Here is a 20586-nt window from a genome sequence, read left to right as displayed (position 1 = left end):
TGGTAATGGGATTGCTGGGTTGAATACTAGTAAGAAGGAAGAAAACTTGAGTAGCATGCCTTACTTTTGAATTATACTTCAGCACGGAAGGCTAAGAGAAAGAATTTCTCTAAAGGCATATGAATCACTAGAAAATGAAACATTCATTATTCTTTATTGAGACTGTAATGTGTGAAGTACTAAAAATTAATTTGTTCTAAATTCTAGGATTTCAGTCTACTGCTTCCTATCCTAGAAAGCCTCTTTTAATTTGATTTATTGAACACAAATCAAATTCTCAAAATTAAAGAGGATTTCAAAATATAAAATAAGGAAAAATAATTTTTCACCATAAAAAGAGAATTCAGTCTTTTAACATGTTTTATTTTTAATCTATAATCTCTCATGATTTTGTGTAAAGAGTAATAAAATAAAAAATACACCACTAACATTTATAAGTCTCTAGCTAAATTGCTTACCTTCATGCTATTCTGAATAGAATCCTCTTACTCTACCTAATCTAAAATTTTTAAAAATTTTTTAAGATTTAATTTAAATACCAGATTTCATATAAATCCCTCTTTCCAATCAGAATCACTCCCTAGAATTTCTGCACCTCCATAGCACTCTGTTGGTTCACTCTGTTCTGTATTACCTATGAATGCATTTTTCTCTCCAACAAGATTTAAACTCCTTATCTTGTATATCCTTGCAACTCCCACAGTACGTAGCAAAATGCCTTGTATATAACAAATCCTCAAGGATGTTTTTTCAACTGAATAATGTGTTTCATCTATCTTAATCTAACAAGATCTCATGCTTTCTTTCAAATTTACTAATATGCAGTATTTTTCTATGTGTAAATATAATTATTTTGTCAATTTAATTTGCATTTCAAGTACAGTCTCAATAACTTTCATAAATTGATCCCAATTTAAAACTTTTCTCCGTGGTGTAATGTCTTTGCAAGAAAAAGCCATTAAGCAAAGGAACTTTACATCCAAGTTCTAACAAATACCCAAGCAGTTTTCAAAGACACATAGGAATGTGTTAACTATAGCTAAGAATTATACCACAAAATCAGTTTAAGTCAAAAACCAGAGATGCAAAAATGAGTTTTCCCCCTCTGTCGTTATAAAGTTATGATGTCACTCTTATGGTAAAAATAGGAAAACTGAACAAAATATATTTTTTAAGTAAGGCAAAGTTCAAAATTGCCACTCAACTATATACCACACCTAAAAATGATTAAAATAATAAATTGTATGTTATGTATTTATATTTTATTACGATTAAAAACTGCTGTATTCTTTTTAATGGTTAATTTATTTATAGTAAAGTGTCTTCCATGGAACCTGGCACAATACACTATACTTGTTAAAATAAATTGGCCCAACATGTATAGTATTTGAATTGTGCCTTGAACAAGTATTCTGAAAAGTAAAAATTCAAAATACATAATAAACACTTCTTAGCATAAAGGTAAACGTTCCTCAACCCATGGTTTATATGTGGAATCCATTAAGACTAGAGAACTTTTGGTAATCTTGTTATTTATAACCTATAAAGGATGAGAAAACTCTTTTCTAAAATGTTAATAATCTTAGCTACTAGTAGCCACATGCTTGCTATGTGCCAGAAGCTATGCTAGACATCTCATGTGTATTATCTCTAATGTTGGTTCCATGCAAGTCAGTCAGGTAATTCCTACTCCATCCCCCAAATCTCCATAATAACAAACATTAAAGCAATTAAAACTTCATTTTATCCAGATAGGGAAAATAGGTCACATCTGCAGGACTGTCTTCACAACAGCCTTCAGAAAATCCAAGCAATCATTATTGAGGTTCATCTTCTATTATTTGTATAGAACAGGAATTGATTTAAAAACAAGTTCCTTAATAGTTAGGCCTAAACCATTCCTTGAATAGATTCCTATCAAAAGCTATTGTACATAAAGAATGATAAGTAAAGTGACCTGAGCTTCATAAATGAGAGAATTTATAGAAATTAAGTCATTTGTTCAGTTCCAGACTCCTGTTATGTCCTCAGTAAATGTTTGTTGAGGACATAAATATTAAATGAATAAATGAATGAGTTGGGAAAGAAATCAGATACTTCCTATTTGAAATAAATGAAAGATAAATAATAACAACTACCCTAATTTTTATTTTTTTAATCTTCATTTAATAGAAAATAAAAGTTGCTAAAATACCTAAAAGTATTACACATTCTTTTTTTTTTTTTACATTTACTGTATTTCCATCTTGGTATTTCTCCTTCCATTTACAATTAGTAACCCACAATGTATTTCATTTGCAGAACAGAATATCAGAAGTTAATTTAGTGATTACAGTATGCCAAATGAGGAAACATCTGAAAGCCAAATGAGGCTACATGACATATTCAAAGTCATGAAAGAGGGTCCGATTGAAGGCTCAAATCTCCTAACAATTCTTCTAGTTGTTTCATGGATATTGCCTCTTAGATTCTGTCAACTAAAATGTCATACTATTTAAAAGTAGGGGCCATGATATACACATGCATATCCCACATAGGGCCAACTGCTAGATAGTTACTGGGTCTAAAAAAACACTTAATGGTTATTATTATTCCTGTAGTCATAGAATTGGAATTAGTAATAATATTCTGATGCTCGTGTAGCACATATAAGGCATTCATTATGCAAGACATCACAAAAGTAACACATTAAAACATCCCTTTATATTGGTTAGCACATTGGATTTCCATTTACTAGAATTTTTCAAGCCTAGCCTAGACTTTTACAGCAACATCTTACCATGGACCATTTTACTCTATTGTATATTTGGCTCTTAAGTACTGTTTCTGCAAACAGAAAGAAGATAAAACCTCCTTTAAAGCCATTTTATCAAGGCTTAAAATGCTTTGAAATGCCAGTGCATGTTAACAGCATAGTTTCCTTGAAGCTCAGAATCCCTATAAGGAAAATCTATGAAGAAACATTTTCAGAAGTTTATGAATGGATATAGCCACAATTTGAACTATAATTGCTTTAATCCTGAAAAAAAAAAATGTAATAATGAAAGGCTAAGGCCTACAGCATTTAAGATGTAAGTCTTCTACTAAGAGAAGTTCCACCACAAGAAAAGTTAGCATTATGAGAGCCTTAAATGCATATTGCTAAGTGGAAGAAAGTGGTCTAAAAGGCTACGTACTGTAGGCTTCCAACTATATGACATTCTGGAAAAGACAAAACTATAGAGATGTTAAAAAGGTCAGGGGTTGCAGAGATTTGGGGTAGGAATGGGGAGGAATGTGGAGCATAGGAAATTTTTAGAGCACTGAAGCTATTTGGTGTGGTGCTATAATGGTTATTGCATTAAATTATTCATCTGGCAAAATCCATAGAACTTTACAACACAAAGAGCAAATCTTAATGTAAACCATAAACTTCAGTTAATAATGATGTATCAATATTGATTTATCAGTGGTAACACCAATGCAAAATGTTAATAATAGGAGAAACTGGAGGATAGAGAGAGTTGGGGGAAAGTATATGGGAACTCTGTATTTTCTGTTTAATAGTTTTGTAAACCTAAAAGTACTCTAATAAACAAAGCCTATTAATTTTTTAAAGATAGTATAATAAAAATGTTAATGGTTTATAAAACTGTGCTCTGCCATTTTTTAACAAGAATTTTAATCTAAATGAGAATGTTATATCTCAAAAATATTCCTAGACCCAACTTACTTTATGGTATTCTGATCAATATACCTATAGCTCAATAAACTTATTTCCTGTTAAAAATAGTTTATTGTTAAATAAAAGTTTTTAAACTGTATGTAAGTTAAATCAGTTTTTAGAGAAATAAGTCCATATATATCTCAAAATTATACATTGAGCTAATTTTATACTACTCTGCCACATACAAATTAAATTTCTCTGTCAATAAGCATGTAGTTTGTCATTTGCAAGAAAAAAGAAGGAATTTGAGATGTGTAGAGAAATTTTGTGAAAGTATACTAAGATGTTTGAGCAACATGCCACTAAATTAAAAGTAAATAAAAAATTTAAAAGCAAATAAAGCAATTTTAAAATGAAGTACCAGCTGGAAGATTGATCCACCCAGCGGGCTATAAAAGAATCCCTTGGTCCTGCTTTTGGTTCTTGCAAGCTGAACCCCTTGGTTCTTACAAATAAGTGGCCTCCAAATGTTGATTATTGGCACTATATCTATACATCTTGTAGCAAGTTGCCCTTTTTCGTGAAGGCACTTAATAACTGATAATGGTGGCAGTAATAATGAGGATAATTATTCAAAGGGCAGCAGTTAGAGTAGCAGATTTGCAAGGCATTATTTTTGTACACCAAAGTTTAAAAGACAGGAAAATTGTTTTGTGAAACATTCTTTTTTGCCTATTGATGAAAATACACAAATATTTTCATAATATTTTGTCTAAAATCAGTACTATTGATGGGTAAAAAATGTGTGCAACTCAATTTGAGTAGGTGTTAGGCATATTAAAAGGCATTTATACAAACTATGTGAGGAAAAAGTGGGGTTGTGCTTTGAAGCTGACCTAAGAAGTAGAAGGAGACAGGGTCAACAAGAAAAGGCCAAAGACAAAAATATGCCAAAAATCCCCTTTGTATTTAGTTACATTTTCTTCTGCAAACCAAAAAAAAAAAAAGCTATAAGCTTACTAGATTTATCAATAAGAATATAAAGCCAAATATAAGATGCCATGAAATAAATGCAATATTAATATTCAAATATAATTAATAAACATTTTTAGTATAAAGCTCTGATACACTGCTTTAGAGACTGCAAAGTTTCTAAAATGATCTCTATGCCCAGGCTTAGATAGGCAAAGATAAAATACAAAGCAGGTGTAATAAATGCTTGATGATGCATTTTAAAAGAAAGCACTATCATTATTCAGGGGACTTAGCAATCATAAAATGTTCAAGTAGTTGGGAAAAGCAGTATAAAGGTGGTAGTTTAAGGACAGGTGTGATTTAAACAGGTAAAAGAAAGTGCATCTCAGGAGAGGAAAAAATTAGCAAAATGGGAAAATATTAATTGGGAGAAAGTCGTGCATTAATACACTAGCCAAATTGTAGGGAAGTTGAGGGGCAGCCAGTTGGAAAGTTCTATTAGGTAAGGCCATTTTATAGAGGCTCTAAAGAATGAAGAAGGATGCATTGGTTAAGGGTTCCTTAGAAGGAAGAAGTAACAGAACTTGACAGTATAAAATAAATGTCAGATGGTAGAGTGAATGATGACTGATGAGATTTTAGACAACTGAGTTGAAGTTGTTGACCTATAGCAATGTGGAAATCAGAACAATATAACAGCAGTTAAGAGCTTTGGCCATAGGGCAGACTGCATGGGTTTGAATTCTGAAAACATAATACTTTGTGACCTTAGACAAGTTATTTAACTCACAATGTAAAATGGAGATAGTAATGGTATCTGACTGTGAGGTTATTTAAAGATTAAATTAGTATTTTATCTATACAGATTGTAGAATAGCTCCTGAACCGTGGCATGTATTTCATAAACATTGGTTTTTTAAATTACTGTTATGCTGCCAAAATTAGAATTTGAAAGGTGTAATTTGTTTCCAAAGCAGTAGTTTGTTGATGTAGTTGTAATTGATATATAGAGAGATATAATAGACATAATTTGTTTCCAAAACTGTAGAGTTGGTAAATGTAGAGGCAGTAAATGATCCCATGAAAAATGAATGAGATTTCTAAGAGTAAAATACAGAAATAAAGAGCAAAAGTCCGTGGACTAAACTTTGAAGTTTCCTTATATCTGAGGATTAGAACGCAAAAGAGATACAATTGTTAGGAAAATAAAAGGTAGTGTATCATCATAAAGTGAAAGTTTCAAGAATAGAAAGCAGCTAACAATGCAAAGAAATAAAAGAAAATGCAAACTGAAAAAAGGCCAAAGTCCTCTGCATTTTAAGAGTATTCTTTCTGATGAGAGAAGGCAGGGCAGGCAAAGAGGTAAAAACTCTGAGGAGAGAGGAGAAAGAATGTGTGCACATACAGATGAAAGCTTAACAAAGAATTGAGTAGGAATTTGAGCTAGTGGATGTTTAGTAGTGAAATAAAGGAGAGAAATTGCAATCATAATTAGACAGGCAGCAAAATCAATTACAAAGGTTTTTTAAAAAAAAACGAAGACATGGACTGTGTAATTAAGTGTACAGATAAAATTGAATTTGTTGGAATATGAATACTTTGTTAAGATAGTGTTAAAGATATTTGAAACAGTTAAAAATCAGAATTTCTAAAATTGCTTCAGAAATTAAGGTAATTTTAATGGAAATGTCAGATTCACTAAGCCCAGTTTACTTTTCAAGTTTCTGTTTCTTAACATTGAAAAAAAGTTTTATAACCTTAAAATTGTAACATGTTAAAATGCATAAATTATTAAATTTGTTAAGTATACCAAAATGACCAAATTTCTTTATAGAAACATATATTTAAGGAAAAAGTAAGACACAAAGACAATTATGCATATTTTAAAGTATAGGTATAAAACAGATAATAACTAAAAATACCCTCTATGCTTATTAATAATAAAATATTATTTTTTCATAGGAGCAAGTAGCTGTTGACAATTGTTTCCTCCATCAACAGAAACTGAAAAGTTGAGTGTGGAAAAAGAGAAAAGGACTTATATTCACTGTTTCTTTTTTTGTTCTTTATCCTCTGTATTTTGTACCATGTCTAGGTATTAACTTTTCAAAAATGAATCAGTAAATAAAGTTTAAAAGACTGTTTAAAGGGGAATTGTAAAAAGGCAAAAATAAAAATTTGGAAAACCCTAATAGATGTTTTTTACTAACACAAAAGGAAAAGGCCATTAGAAAATTTAAATACTGATGTTGTTTACAAAGATTTTAAGTGGTATAAGAGATACGACATTGAATTTTAAATACGTACTACATTTTACTATGGTTTGCCTCATTTTTTTCTTCATTAAAAAAGACTAATTTTAAATTCAGACAAGTTAGGCAGCTAAATGCCTGAAGAAGAACACACAGTAAATGATCTAGATCCAACCTTTGTTTTCACTTCTCTGGTTCAAAGAGAAAATACAAAAGAGAATAGCAAAGAAGAGGGAAGATACCTTTAAATTCCAGGAGGGCACAAAGCTATATGATTCAAGAAGTTTATTCCGCATGATATGTTTAAGACATACTCGCTGTTGGTCTCATTATTCAATTTTTTGTCAATAACATTTATTGAATACTTATGTCAAGCACTGTCCTAGGCACTGGGGATAGAGTAATAAATATAATATAAAAGACTTTTGCCCTCACAGAGCTTAAAACCTAGTGGCGAAGACAGGCAATAAACAAAATAAAAAGTAAAATACGTAGTATGTCCATAGTAAATTATTAAGGAGGAAAAACTGAAAGCAGGGAAAGGGAATATGAATGTTAGCAGGAAGGGAAGGCCACACTTTGAAGATGACATTTGAATAAAGCTATTAGGAAGGTGGTACAAGGCAAGCTATACAGATATCCTAGGAATAAGCATTCCAGGAAAAGAAAGTAAGTGCAAAAGCCATGAGTCAGGGACACACCTAATGTGTCTAAGAAACAGGAAGGCCATTGTGGTTTCAGAGGAATAAACAAGGGGAAAATACAGGGAAGAGTTTAAGGAGGCAAAAGAAGGTCAGATCATTATAGCCCTCATACATTAAAGTGAGAATTTTGGCTTTTATTCTGAGTGAGAAGGAAAGGCTTTGGAAGGTTTTGAGCTGAACTGTGATATGCCACAACTTATATTTTAAAGAATCATTCTGGCTACTGTGTTCAGAATAGACTGAAGGGGAGCAAGAACTGAAGCAGAGAGATCAGTTAGGACTCAATTGCAATAATCCAGATGAGAAGCTAAAGTCAATAGGATTGGTTGATAGGCCAGCCATGGGTTATGAGAAAAAAATAAGTGTCAAGGATGACTCCAGCATTTTGTCTCTAAAAGAATAGAATTGCCATTCACCGAAATAAGAAACACTGTGGAAGGAAGAGTTTGGGAACAAATATCAGAAGCTCAGTTTGGGCCATGGTAGCTTTGCAATGCCTATTAGTCATCACAGTAGAGAGACTGAGTAAAAGTCATGAGTCTTGAATTCAAGGAAGAGATCCACAGACTTCTTTTTTTTTTTTAATTATGAGTGTCTCCAAATTATAAAATTACAGAAGAAATTACAGAGACCTTTAGATCTTGAGTTTATTTTTTGCCCATTGCCTGGATAGGTGGTATGGTTTAGTGACTGTTCCTTTCTGAATATGCTGTTTTTAAAACAATATGTTAAATAGGCTCGTCTAGCAAGGATAGTTTCAAACAATGATATGTGTTACAACAAAATGGGAAAAATATAATTTCAGATCCTCTTGATATCCTATTCCCTTTAATCTGAAAGATTATTTTTAGCAGGATAAACTCTGCCACAATCTATTATGTGTCAATGTAAATGTGTAATGCCTGCATTATTAAAAAGATTTCCCAAAATGATGACTGACTCTATAAACATTCTTTTATGTGGCAATTTAGGTGGAACTAAAGATCAGCTTCATTGCATATTTTGTTTTCCATTTTACTTAACTAAATAAGGTTAAACAGGTAACTCAGAGATTTGCATACTTAAGGTAGAGACTATCCACATCACTTTTTCAAGATGATTTAATATAAGGCTCTGCTTCTCTTCTCATGCTCACAGTTATGCATCCAGAAGCTTGTAACTTTAAACTGAAGTAACGCAGAGATTCAGTATAAAGTTGAATAAAAGCAAGTACTTTTTAAAGTGGCTTTTTATCCTTTAAATATTTCCTCTGATCCGAAAGCATTCAACTTTTACATTTTAAGAGCAAAGATAAAAAAGAAAAAGGTGGAGAAAGGATGGACATCAGTTTAAAATGTCTTCCACCACAGATCCCATGCAGCCTTTCCAAACCTGGCTATGAAGACACAAAAACACAAGAAGAGCTAAAATGTTGCCTTCCTCCTACCCTCCAACTTTCTATTTCCTGAGAAAATAACGCATACAATTAGGCAGGAGGGGGAGGGTCCTGTGTGCTTATGTTGTGTATTTGGTTGGAGGTAGTTGGGGAAGGAGTGCTTGAGGAATTACACTAGCAGGAGCAAGTTTTGCATTTGGGGAGGTGTCATCCCTAGAAGAAAAGCTCTAGCGATCAAAGCTAGTAATAGGGCAGTGGCATGGAAAACCGTTGTAAGCAGCACAATATGTGCTAGGAGTTTAAACTTATCACATGTTCAATCAGTTCAGAATATGAAAGAACCAGCATTGAGTGGTTGTAAGTGAATATACTATTTATTAGAGAAAAGATAAAAGTATCCATAAAACCCTTCGTGGTACTAGGAATAAGAATAGAAGCATATAAACCTGTCCTAGAGATACAGACCTGAGAACAAAATTAAATATTCACACAGAGTGACAGAGAACAGGGCAAAGGACTAAGGTTGTGAAGACAGATCTTGATTGTGATGAGATTTACCTTGTATGATTACAGAAAAATCCAACATGGGGCTAATAATAATAAAAAGATGGAAGAGGGAAGTGAGGACGTTTGTAGGAAAAAAAGAAACATTTTTATAAAACTCATAAGAATAGCATACTTCTGAAAATAATCTAATGCAAAATCCAGAACAAAATTTCAAGAAAGGTCAAACATTCTAAGTAGTTATTAATTATTGAGTAGTTGCTATGTATCAGTAAGTACTCCTTATTGAGTAGTTACTATGTATCAGAGCTGTTACAATATGTGGTATGTATTAAGTTTATTTAATCCTCACAATAATCCCAGAAGATAATATTATCCTCTTTTTAGAAATGAGGAGCTTGCCCAGGGCCATAAAGCTATTAAGAATTCAAAAAAACATAGCTAGTATGAGATTGGAGTAGAAATTTATTTCTTCAGTCAGATAAATAATAGGAGTATTGACTAGGGGGCAGGTACTGTTCTAGACACTTAGGATATATCAGTGGGGAAAAGAAAAGAATTCTGCCTTGAAGGAGCTTATATTCCAGGAAGGTATAAATTACTGTGTAAGAAGGTAATGAGTTCTATGAGGGCAGAAGAAAAATTAGTCTAAGATATTGAAGTTGGAAAGTGTATGGTGGGAGATGGAAATTAATGAACAGAACCAAATTTGAGGTGGTTTCAGTAAGTCTGAGAATGTTTGCTTGTAATAAGATAATTTCATCCAGTCACATCTATTTTGTGAATCAATACATTTAGTCCTCCTTATGCCATTAGATGCTTTCTGTTTTTTATGCTTTCTTGACGCTTCTTTCTTTCCCTACGTTTTGCTAACTAGCCCATTTTTTGTTATTTCTCTGGCTAAAGTATATTTTATTCTACTGATAGTTACCTTTAAATTATGTATATCCAGCCAGGCGCGGTGGCTCACACCTGTAATCCCAGCACTTTGGGAGGCCGAGGCGGGTGGATCACGAGGTCAGCAGTTCAAGACCAGCCTGCTCAACACAGTGAAACCCTGTCTCTACTAAAAATACAAAAAAATTAGCTAGGCATGGTGGTGGGCACCTGTAATCCCAGCGACTTGGGAGGCTGAGGCAGGAGAATCTCTTGAACCTGGAAGGTGGAGGTTACAGTGAGCTGAGATTGCCCCACTGCACTCTAGCCTGGGCAAATAAGAGCAAAACTCCGTCTCAAAAAAATAAATTAATTAAATAAATAAATAAATAAATTATTTATATCCTACATTTTTCTACCAATGTCAAGCATAGAAAGTGAGCTCCATAAGGCAAAGTCTTACACATGTCTTCTTTATTCTATCATTGAGCCTAAGACAATAGTAGGAGTATTACAGTAGATTTGTTCCATGAATGAACAAATTAATAGTAAGTATTAACTACATAATCATAGCTCTGCTCTGGGGTCAAAGATAGACTCTGGAAGAAAAAAATAAAGATTAGAAAGTGAACGCAGAAAAAAGTGGGAAAGAATGTTACAGAGGAGAGAGTCTTTATTCCAGTCTTAATACAAATGCTGTGACCTTGAAAAGCTTATTCATCCTCTCTGTACCTCCATTTTTTCACCTGAAAAACAGGGGAAGTGGATTAGAACTGTAGTTCATTATGAGCCACAGATCCTTTTAAGAAAATAAAGGCTATCAATTTTCTCCACAAAAGGATTGTATGCATATATCATGAAAAATAGTAAGTCAACATGTTTTATCCAATCATGAAACGGCTTTAATGTGTACATTTTTATATGACATAAAAATCTATAAAGTATTTTATAACTTTGAAAGGTAATACAATAATTTATACACTCAAAAAAAAACTTCTCCACTTTATAATAAAGCAAGCCCCAAACCCCCAAGCTGGAAGAACATATATCCAAAGAAAACAAAACATTTCTAGATGTTGTAAAATGTTTTGAAATATGAAAGTCAAAAATTTTCTTTTAAGTTTCCGTAACACATTTGTTTCAGATAAGGATGAAGTTGTTTAATCCTTGCTTTTCTTGACAAACCAATCCTGATTGGCCTACTGCATGTCTTAAGCGGTCGTACTCTTGAAATGCCATGTGGAAAGTGACTACCTAAAAATATAAGACAATAAAAGAGTAAAAATTATCAATAGTTTCTATGCCTAAAAATCTTTACTTCTAATCATGATATTAGCAACATTTATGAATACTTACTGAGCATTTATTATTTATGTGCCAGGCACTATACTTTAAATGCATTATTTTACTTATTTCTAGCTCCAGTTTTAAAATATGAAAAACATAAGCACAAAAAGTTAAGTAACTTGCCCCATAAAATATAGCAACTAAACAAAGTCAGCATTCCAATCAGGCAGTCTAACTTAACAACAATCACAACAAAACCATATAGGTTTTAAAGCCAACTTGATGTTGTGGCTTTAAACACCAGGTCATTTTTTCTATTGGTAGCTAAACAACTATGCTGTATGGTTAATGGTTATGTTTGGTTTCTAACGGAGGTTACTGTTAATAATAGAACACAAATGCGCTCCATCTATTATGCATCAATAGAGGGCTCTGAGTTGGAAGTTGTTCTTTAACATCATACTATATCATTTTCGAAGATGTCCAAAACAGTTCATGGAGATACATACATCTGTTACTAAATCAGTTATGTAAAATCAACTACCTCTGATAATAACATATAGTATCTCTAACTTTCAGAGTTTTTTAAATAAACTGTGTGGTACATATGTAAAACCAAAAATGTAAATCAAACTTTAGTGAATCAGTATGACCTCAACATAATAGCCTGTTATACTAAAAACAGTGTAATCAAATGTTAAATCTGACAAAAGGTTAGCAGTATGATTTTTACTAACCTGAACTAAAAAGAATCTGTATGTATCTACGTAAACTTTAATGAAGTAGAATACAGAATTAAGCTACATGTATAATAAACAGGGAGAAAAACAACACAAAACAGATAAAATCAGTTTATTATACTCGGTTCAATATTAAAATTAGAAAATTAATTATAAAAGGTTAAAGAAAAATACATCATTGCTAGATCTTCTAAAAACTTTGAAACACAAAGGGATTGTTTAAATAAGACAACATTGTTGGATCACAAGATCCTCCACTGGTCTAAATGATATATAAAGCACCGGTGAACTGGCTGGTTGGCATATAACATGTGCTCAAAATAATTTCAATACTGTACTTGCCTTCACACCAAAGAGAGAAGAGAGAGATGGAAAGAGAGAAGGGATCCATTGAAAACATTTAGTAGTCAACGGAAACGTTAAGAGAAGAGGCATCATGATGGCAGGTGGGTGGGTATCAAAACTTTTCAGGATAACTGGGATCTTTCTGATGCCTTTAAAATGACAGTGTATAAGCAGGCAATCACTCTAACTAGGCAGATCAGTAAAATCCATTCATATTAACCCCATTCCCCAGTATCTTCCAACTTTTCTCTTACATTGTGGATTTTAACAAGCCTCAGGAAGATCATTCAACTTTTGTGCCCTTTGAAAGTGAATCTACTTCCTAACATAGTATTAAATAATTCTGGCTGAATTCATACATTATTTTTGACATTTCACAACATGTCATTTTAACTTGTGAAGGCTGAATCACATTGTTATATGGGTTTAGATATTTCAAACAAATGTAGTGATTGCTTTTCCAATGTGCACACATACTTTATCCTCCTCCTACATCCATTTTATTATCACAATTATAATCACAATGACAGCATGAGTATATACTCCTAATCTTCCTTTATTCTATATCAAAATACATTGCTAAACCAATTTCTTCCTTTCTTTCTGCCCTAGAAGAAGCAAACCCTATCCTTTCCAGGCTAATTCTTGCCATCCTACTTTTTGACTCATGGAGTATTGTTCCATCAGTTATTTCCTTCGTTCCGGGGAGAAGAGACTACCTGTGGGCTTTTGATCTTCCAATGTTTTGATTAATTTTTAAAACTATTTCATTGTAAGCTAAGAAAAGAGGAAAAGATACAATTCTGAGGTGACAATAAATGTATCAGAGGTAACATTCTACTGATTATGAGAATGCAGAAAAAATGTTTTGAGACGTGATGCATGACAAGATGTTTTAGTAAATATATTTAACCTTTTTACTGTTACTCTTTTTAGATCTAACCTTGTATAATACCAGAAATTTCTGACCGGATTATAACTTTACCTAGTTCCATAATTTCAATTCTACCCCTACCCTACACGCTTGGTACCACAAGGTGGAATGAATGTTAAACATACTGTGTTTCATTCTGACATTGTAGATCTATTGGGCAAAAGATAAGGTTAGTTGTTTAATTTTTCTTTGGTGTGTGTGTGTTTTTTTTTTTTTTTTTTTGACAGAATCTCACTCTGTCGCCCAGGCTGGAGTGCAGTGGCTCAATCTAGGCTCACTGCAAGCTCCGCCTCCCGGGTTCACTCCATTCTCCTGCCTCAGCCTCCCATGTAGCTGGGACTACAGGTGCCCACCACCATGCCTGGCTAATTTTTTTTATTTTTAGTAGAGACGGGGTTTCACCGTGTTAGCCAGGACGGTCTTGATCTCCTGACTTCATGATCTGCCCACCTCAGCCTCCCAAAGTGCTGGGATTACAGGCGTGAGCCACCGTGCCTGGCCTAGTTGTATTTTTAATGTAATCAAAAGTATAAACGTCAGTCAAAAATCATGTTAACATGACTAAATGGCAAATATTTTTTATTTGCATAATAAAATGTCCATATAAAAGCTTCATAACAATGAGAAGCATAGAGCATGTTCTCTATCAGAGAGCATGTTCTCTATTACACATCTCTATTAGATGTGTAAACTAGGCATATACAACACTAACATATAGTCACTTTAATACATCAATACAAATATCTGAACATAGTTTTGCAGAGTGCATTTCCCAATAATATTCTAAATAGCATTTTAACTGTTACCAAATTTTTAATTACTAGAATTTATCAGTATAATATTAATGCTTTTAAAAGCTGCTAAAACTTTGTATTTATTTTGAACAACATGAATATCTATACTTTCCTCATACTAAAAATACCATAATGCAATAATCATCTTAGAAGGTATCCTAAAAAGTAACCACAATGTTACCTCCTCTCAATAAATAGTTAAATTCTTCTTTACATTCATCAGGGAGAAAAGCAGGTCTTTTAGGTAAAGGTGTTTCACAATCTGAAAATAAAGAGTGATATGTTACAGCAAAAAGTAACTTTTATATAAAATATTAACAGTACAAACAAATTATATTTTCAGAAATATTTCCTTCAGTTGGCTTCTAATATTTAGAAAAATGAAGTAGGACTCTTCAAAGCTCCTTTTTAAAATTAACTGGTTTCCTTCAACTTCAGTATATTATTGAACATTTGAATACATCTTTATGAGAAAATAGTGTGCACCCAGCTAGCAGCTGCTGAGAAATTCAAAGTTCAAGGTGAAGCTGTGTCAAAGTTCAAGGTGAAGCTGTCTCAAACATTCAAGAAAACACACAGACTCCAACTGTACAAGAGGAGAGTGAAGAGGAAGAGGTTGATGAAACAGGTGTAGAAGTTAAGGACATGAGGCCAGGCGCAGTGGCTCACGCCTGTAATCCCAGCATTTTGGGAGGCCGAGGTGGGTGGATCACAAGGTCAGGAGTTCAAGACCAGCCAGGCCAACACAGTGAAGCCCCATCTCTACTACAAATACAAAAATTAGCTGGGTGTGGTGGCAGGCGCCTGTAATCCCAGCTACTGGGGAGGCCAAGGCAGGAGAATCACTTGAACCCAGGAGACAGAGGTTACAGTGAGCCGAGATTGTGCCACTGCACTCCAGCCTGGGCCACAGAGCTCGACTCTGTCTCAAAAAAAAGAAGTTAAGGACATAGAATTGGTCATGTCAGAAGCAAATGTGTTGAGAGCAAAGGCAGTCTGAGCCCTGAAGTACAAGTAATGATATGGTAAATGCTATTGTGGAATTAACAATGTAACTGTATGAAAACAACTTTTTTTTTTTTTTTTTTTTTGGTGTTTCCAAGGAGTAACTGCCGCTTGCTTTGAAATTTGTATTGTTTCTATCATAAATAAAGCTATAGCTTCTTGCTGGAAAAAAAAAAAGAAAGAAAATAGTGTGCATCAATAAACACTGTCTTGCATTTTATCTCTACCTTCCTTCTTTTTTGTCAAAATTATACATTTGGCCTACATAGAAAAAAGCAGTAATTTTTCTAGCATGAGAAATAATGTTTTAAAATGAATTTCATACCTTTCTCAGAAATAGAGTAAAATAATTCTTCCTCTGATGTACTTGGATAACAACTCTCATTAGGAACTTCCTGTTCTCCATTATTGGGTACAGTTTTCCACTTAAATAAACTTTGGTGACTTTTATGCATATTGGGACCTGCTGTAGTATCATGGAACGAGGAAGATGCACTTATTTTGTTGACCACAACCATTTTTAAATCTTTTTCTATCTCCATTTTTACCTCCTCAGCATCATTTTCTCCAAAGTAATTTTCTTGCCCATTGTTTGTTTCCACAGTGCTTAGAAGTTCATTTTCCTTACTAATTTCATGAAACATATGAAGTTCTTCAAGTACTAAGTCAAATTTTCTCTTCATCTCAAAATCTTTTACTATTGTCAGAGCTTCTGTTGATAAATATTTAGCTAAATCCTGAAAACATTCATCATTCCCTTCGCTCAGACCAGTTTCAAACTGATGATTAATATATAATGCAGAGTCATTCTTTCTATGAAAATCCTTTGAATTAGCTATCTCCCTTTCTGGCAAAATACTCTCATATTCATTTGTATCTGTTACATAATTTTGATCAACATATTTATTTTCTTCCACATGTACTTCCTTACTTATTAATGAAACTGACTGTACAGAAAACATGTCATCCATTGGAAAAAAACTATCTTTCTCTTCCTTTTCTATCTTAGCATCTTTGTGAACTTGGAAACTATTTGTTAAACTTTCAGCTGTGACTTTTACTTCCTCTTTCAAAATTAAGTCATATTTTTTTTCTTCTATTTCACTTAGCAAGTTCCAAAAATTTAGTACTTGAGTTATAGAAATGGTATGGGTCTCTTCATTATGTATTATGTTGTGGTTTGCTGGTATGGCCTGTTGCCTAACATTGCAGAAATCTTCAAATATGTGCTCACAATCAAAGCTACTGATCTTATTATGTCCCTGTTTTCTTTCCATATTTAAATCTTGGTTGTGCATATTTACTTCATAAAAATTTTCATTAATGTATCCTTGGTTGTTCTGTATAAATTGAGGACAAGAATTAACATGTGTTTTAACAGTACTAGAACTATAGTGAGCCCAATTTTCCACATTCATGACTTGTTGAGGACAACTCATATTCTGACAAGTAATTTCTCTTATTAAAGAAATTTCGTCCATGTCATCAAAGTCCATTAAAAGAGGAATTTTTTCATATGTTTCAAAAATTGGAAAACCTGTATTTTGAGTTGTCATACTGAAGGAATTAATGGTTTTTTTCTTAGACTTTTCAAAAACTTGTTCAATTCTAAATAACTTCCTTTTCTTTAACATAGGTTTCATATTATCTTCTAATAGTCTTGAAGAAGTTAAAATCTTTACTAGATATGCAGTATGATTTTCCACTATATTTTTTGGATACTTCAAATAAAGCATGCACTTGAAAATGCATTCCTCTTCTAATTCAAAATCATTTTCAATTCTTGTTAAAGAGTCAAAGTTATTGAGCAAAAAAGCTATGTTAGTTTTCAATAGAATATCTAAAGGTTCTGAAACACTGTCTTGTAAATATATGCTTAAAATTCCATTCTTTATATTTGTATTCATGTTTCTTGTTATTAGATTTTGAATACCAATTATACCAATTTGCTTTTTACACTTCAAAATGTTATAGCAGGTTAAAATACTATTATCTTTTTGATTTCCTGAAATACTTTTATGGAAATAAAAAATTTCTATAATGAAACTTTCAAAAGGGTTGCTCCCATGAAAGACTTTTTGTGTAGCATTGTATCTCAACTGCAGAGTATTATCATTTTTTTCTTTACCATTTAGCCAAACAGTCGTTATTAAAGCTGTTTGACTACCTAATGTTTCTCTTATGAGAAGCTTTGATTGTTCTTCATGTGCATTGATGACTTTTGTACAGTGGTAATCTTCCTTGCTTAAAAGGTCTATTTCTAATAATAATAGCCAATTCCATTTTTCTTCAGTTTTTTTCATATTTTCGCATTCAGTCTTGCAATTATTTATAATCCAACAATTTCCTCTATTTCTTCTCAAAATATGTCTAACGTTACAGTCCCAGTTTTGAGATTTTTCCAACCTGGTAGGTATGTAACTGTCCAGACATTCTGCTTCCTCCCAATTTGCATTTTCTAGTATAGTGAAATTCTTTCTAGAGTCTCTTACATTACACTGGATACTACTGCAGTTACAGTAGTTTGAACTGATCAAGTCTTTTCTCTTACAAGTATTTTGGCTGCTGAGTGATGGGTATTCATTTTCATAACATTCGGAAAAAATGTTTTCCGCTTCTACATTTTTTTTATCATTCTGTAACTTTTGCTTCTTAACATCAGGTCTATTTTGGGACCAGTAAATGTTTGTGAAATCCCTAACATATGCCTCTTTTTTGTCATTCTTTTTCTTTGCTATTTCCTTTAAATAGACAGAGGACATTTTGCTATTTAAGGCCATTGGAAACTGAGGGATACTTATTGTGCTGCTATCTCTAAAATAGCTAGGTTTGGCAATTTCCAAGCTGGGCTGGTTTTGAGATTTTGATATTTTTAGTACAGATGATGAAATGTTATTTTCTCTTTTATTTGATGGCATAACACTGTTAGCTTTACATCTGTTCTTAATTTCATAAAATGGTGATTTAGTTTCCTTGTAAAAGATAACATCTAAAAATGGATTTTCTTTGTGAACATTGTCTCTTCCTTGGACAAACTGTTGTTTTCGATTCTCATTTCTAATTCCCTGTATATCGTGTATAGAGGTGCTGGGCAGAAGTTGACTAACCCCTGCTTTGGAGCTATTACTGTGGTGCACACTGAAAGCTTCTCTGTCATGCAGTCCTGCCTCAGACCTTCCTAAAGCCCTCAAATCAGAATCAGGACTTTGTGAGGGGGGAGACTGCAAACAGCTACTCATTTGGAATTTGAGATTTGAGCATTCCAGGTTACGTATCTGCTTCCCACTGACTGATTTCTCCACACAGGAGTCTGTGGAGTTATCAAAAATAGCATTCGTTGAAACAAGGAGTCCCTTGAAGGGTCTAGGGGACAACTCCCAGACTTTTTCCGCCTCAGACAAGCGAGGCACCAGAGGCAGTCGCCAGCCCGCCTTAAAGACACCTCCAGGCTCCTCAAGACAGAGCCGCTTGCTACTGGGTGGTTGGGATTCCGGGTCCTCAGGAGGCGTTAAAGAGGAGGTAGGCTTTCTGAGCTCTGCCATCCGCGGCGTGGGCTGAGGGAGCGACATGACAGCGAACGGAAAGGATCTGTCCGATGTCCCGGCGGAGCTCCAATCTCTTAATAGGCGGTTCCGGGCCGCCCTGGTCACGCCCCTGACCCGCCCCTCAAGGCCTGACCTTAGCGTAATCTCTGGGTTTGCCCCACCCCGAACCCGCCCCTCCACAGCCCCAGCCTCAGCCCCGCCCCGCCTCCCTCAGTCCCGCCTCTCCCTGCCCCCACCCACGCGCCCCGGTTGTCTCACCACTGAAGCTCGGAGCACCCTGGGCCGTTACATTGTCTATTTTTAGCGCTTTTTTCTAATGCCACGACTGTAGAGAGTCTAAATGCTTTTTTCCCTCTGGTAGAACGAAGGGGAAAAGTTAGAATCTCTCACTTAAAAAAAAAAAATTTGTGAATGGTAACAACTTTATTTTCTAAATTCTAAAATTTTGTTTACCTCAGAAACGGCATCTCCACAACGCTCGAGTGACTCGCCAGTAAAATCGTGTAGTTCTGTCAGCACCAGACCAAATCTCTCTGTGTATAGAAAAACTTTTTAATCCTTCCAGCGTCACTTAAGATCATATTAATATTTCCACTTCACTAATAAAGTGTGTTTGGGGGGAAAAAGCTACCAGTACTTACCAGTCTATCTGAGGAAAAAATGTGTGGAAATTATTATCCGGATAATTATTATTCTTCACTTAAGACAAAAAAAATAGTTTACTATGTGCTGTGGGGATTTCTTCTCAAATATTGTGGATAAAATTATTTAGAGATAAAATATTATATGTTTGAACTACTCCATTTAGTGTAAACATAATAATACAGGTCTGACTCATACCTACTAACAAATTTTTAGATGCTACTTCTTGTTTGTTTTTTTTTTTTTTTTTCCTGCTTTGAGAATCTTTTATGATTTCCAGTCAATTCTGGTTTTTGCGAATTCTATAATCATTAAGAAGAAAAGGTTTTTCGAAATGTTTATTATTATTATATACATGTTTCTTAAGAAACATGTAACTAGTGCTCACTAATAAACACCTCGATTCCCTTGGTGGTTGTTTCAAGCTTGGTATGTTTTATATTACATTTTATGCTAAAATTTATAATAACTACAATAACATGCAACCAGAATCCTAACTTCAGAACCCTCCCATGGCATAGATAGCAACATATAACTAGCCTTCTACTTTAGGTAATAAGATGTTCACCAGTTTCATGTCTTTTAAATACTCTTAGATACATTGTGATTACTTCAGTGTAAATTCCTCTAGAGGAATGTTTACTTAAATTTGTAGAAAGCCTTGCAGCAGAAGCACTTCATTAACACTACAAATAAGAATGTGGCAGTGGTTCAGATTCCACATCAGTGAATTCTCCAAGTTCTACTTCTGTGTATCTTATGTTCTATTGCTTTTCTATACCAGATTTTCCACAAATCTATATTCTTTTCTAATCCATTCTGTTTTATGCCTATGGTCAGCCCAGAAGGGGTGACTTGTATAGCTAAGGTGTATATAATTGGTGCGCTAGTGTGATATTAGGACCAAGACTTTTTAAATCTGTAAAGTAAATGCCATTGATTGTGATTTCTAGTCTAGATTG

The 20586-nt window shown here is 33.7% G+C and overlaps 1 protein-coding gene across 1 annotated transcript; it reads right to left on the bottom strand.

Moving 5' to 3' along the window:
- Nucleotides 1-11211: 11211 nt before the first annotated feature.
- RAD51AP2 (RAD51 associated protein 2) lies at nucleotides 11212-19031 on the bottom strand. The gene is made up of 3 exons (XM_054475752.2): nucleotides 15763-19031; nucleotides 14614-14694; nucleotides 11212-11586 (listed from the first exon to the last, which is right to left on the bottom strand). The coding sequence occupies exons 1-3, from the start codon at nucleotides 19004-19006 to the stop codon at nucleotides 11435-11437; spliced, it is 3477 nt and encodes a 1158-aa protein (XP_054331727.1). The 5' UTR covers nucleotides 19007-19031; the 3' UTR covers nucleotides 11212-11434.
- Between the last annotated feature and the right edge of the window lie 1555 nt (nucleotides 19032-20586).

The sequence above is a fragment of the Pongo pygmaeus genome, chromosome 12 (assembly GCF_028885625.2).
Source record: "Pongo pygmaeus isolate AG05252 chromosome 12, NHGRI_mPonPyg2-v2.0_pri, whole genome shotgun sequence".
In the NCBI taxonomy this organism is placed as follows: domain Eukaryota; kingdom Metazoa; phylum Chordata; class Mammalia; order Primates; family Hominidae; genus Pongo; species Pongo pygmaeus.
This window is presented reverse-complemented; position numbering and strand designations above follow the sequence as displayed.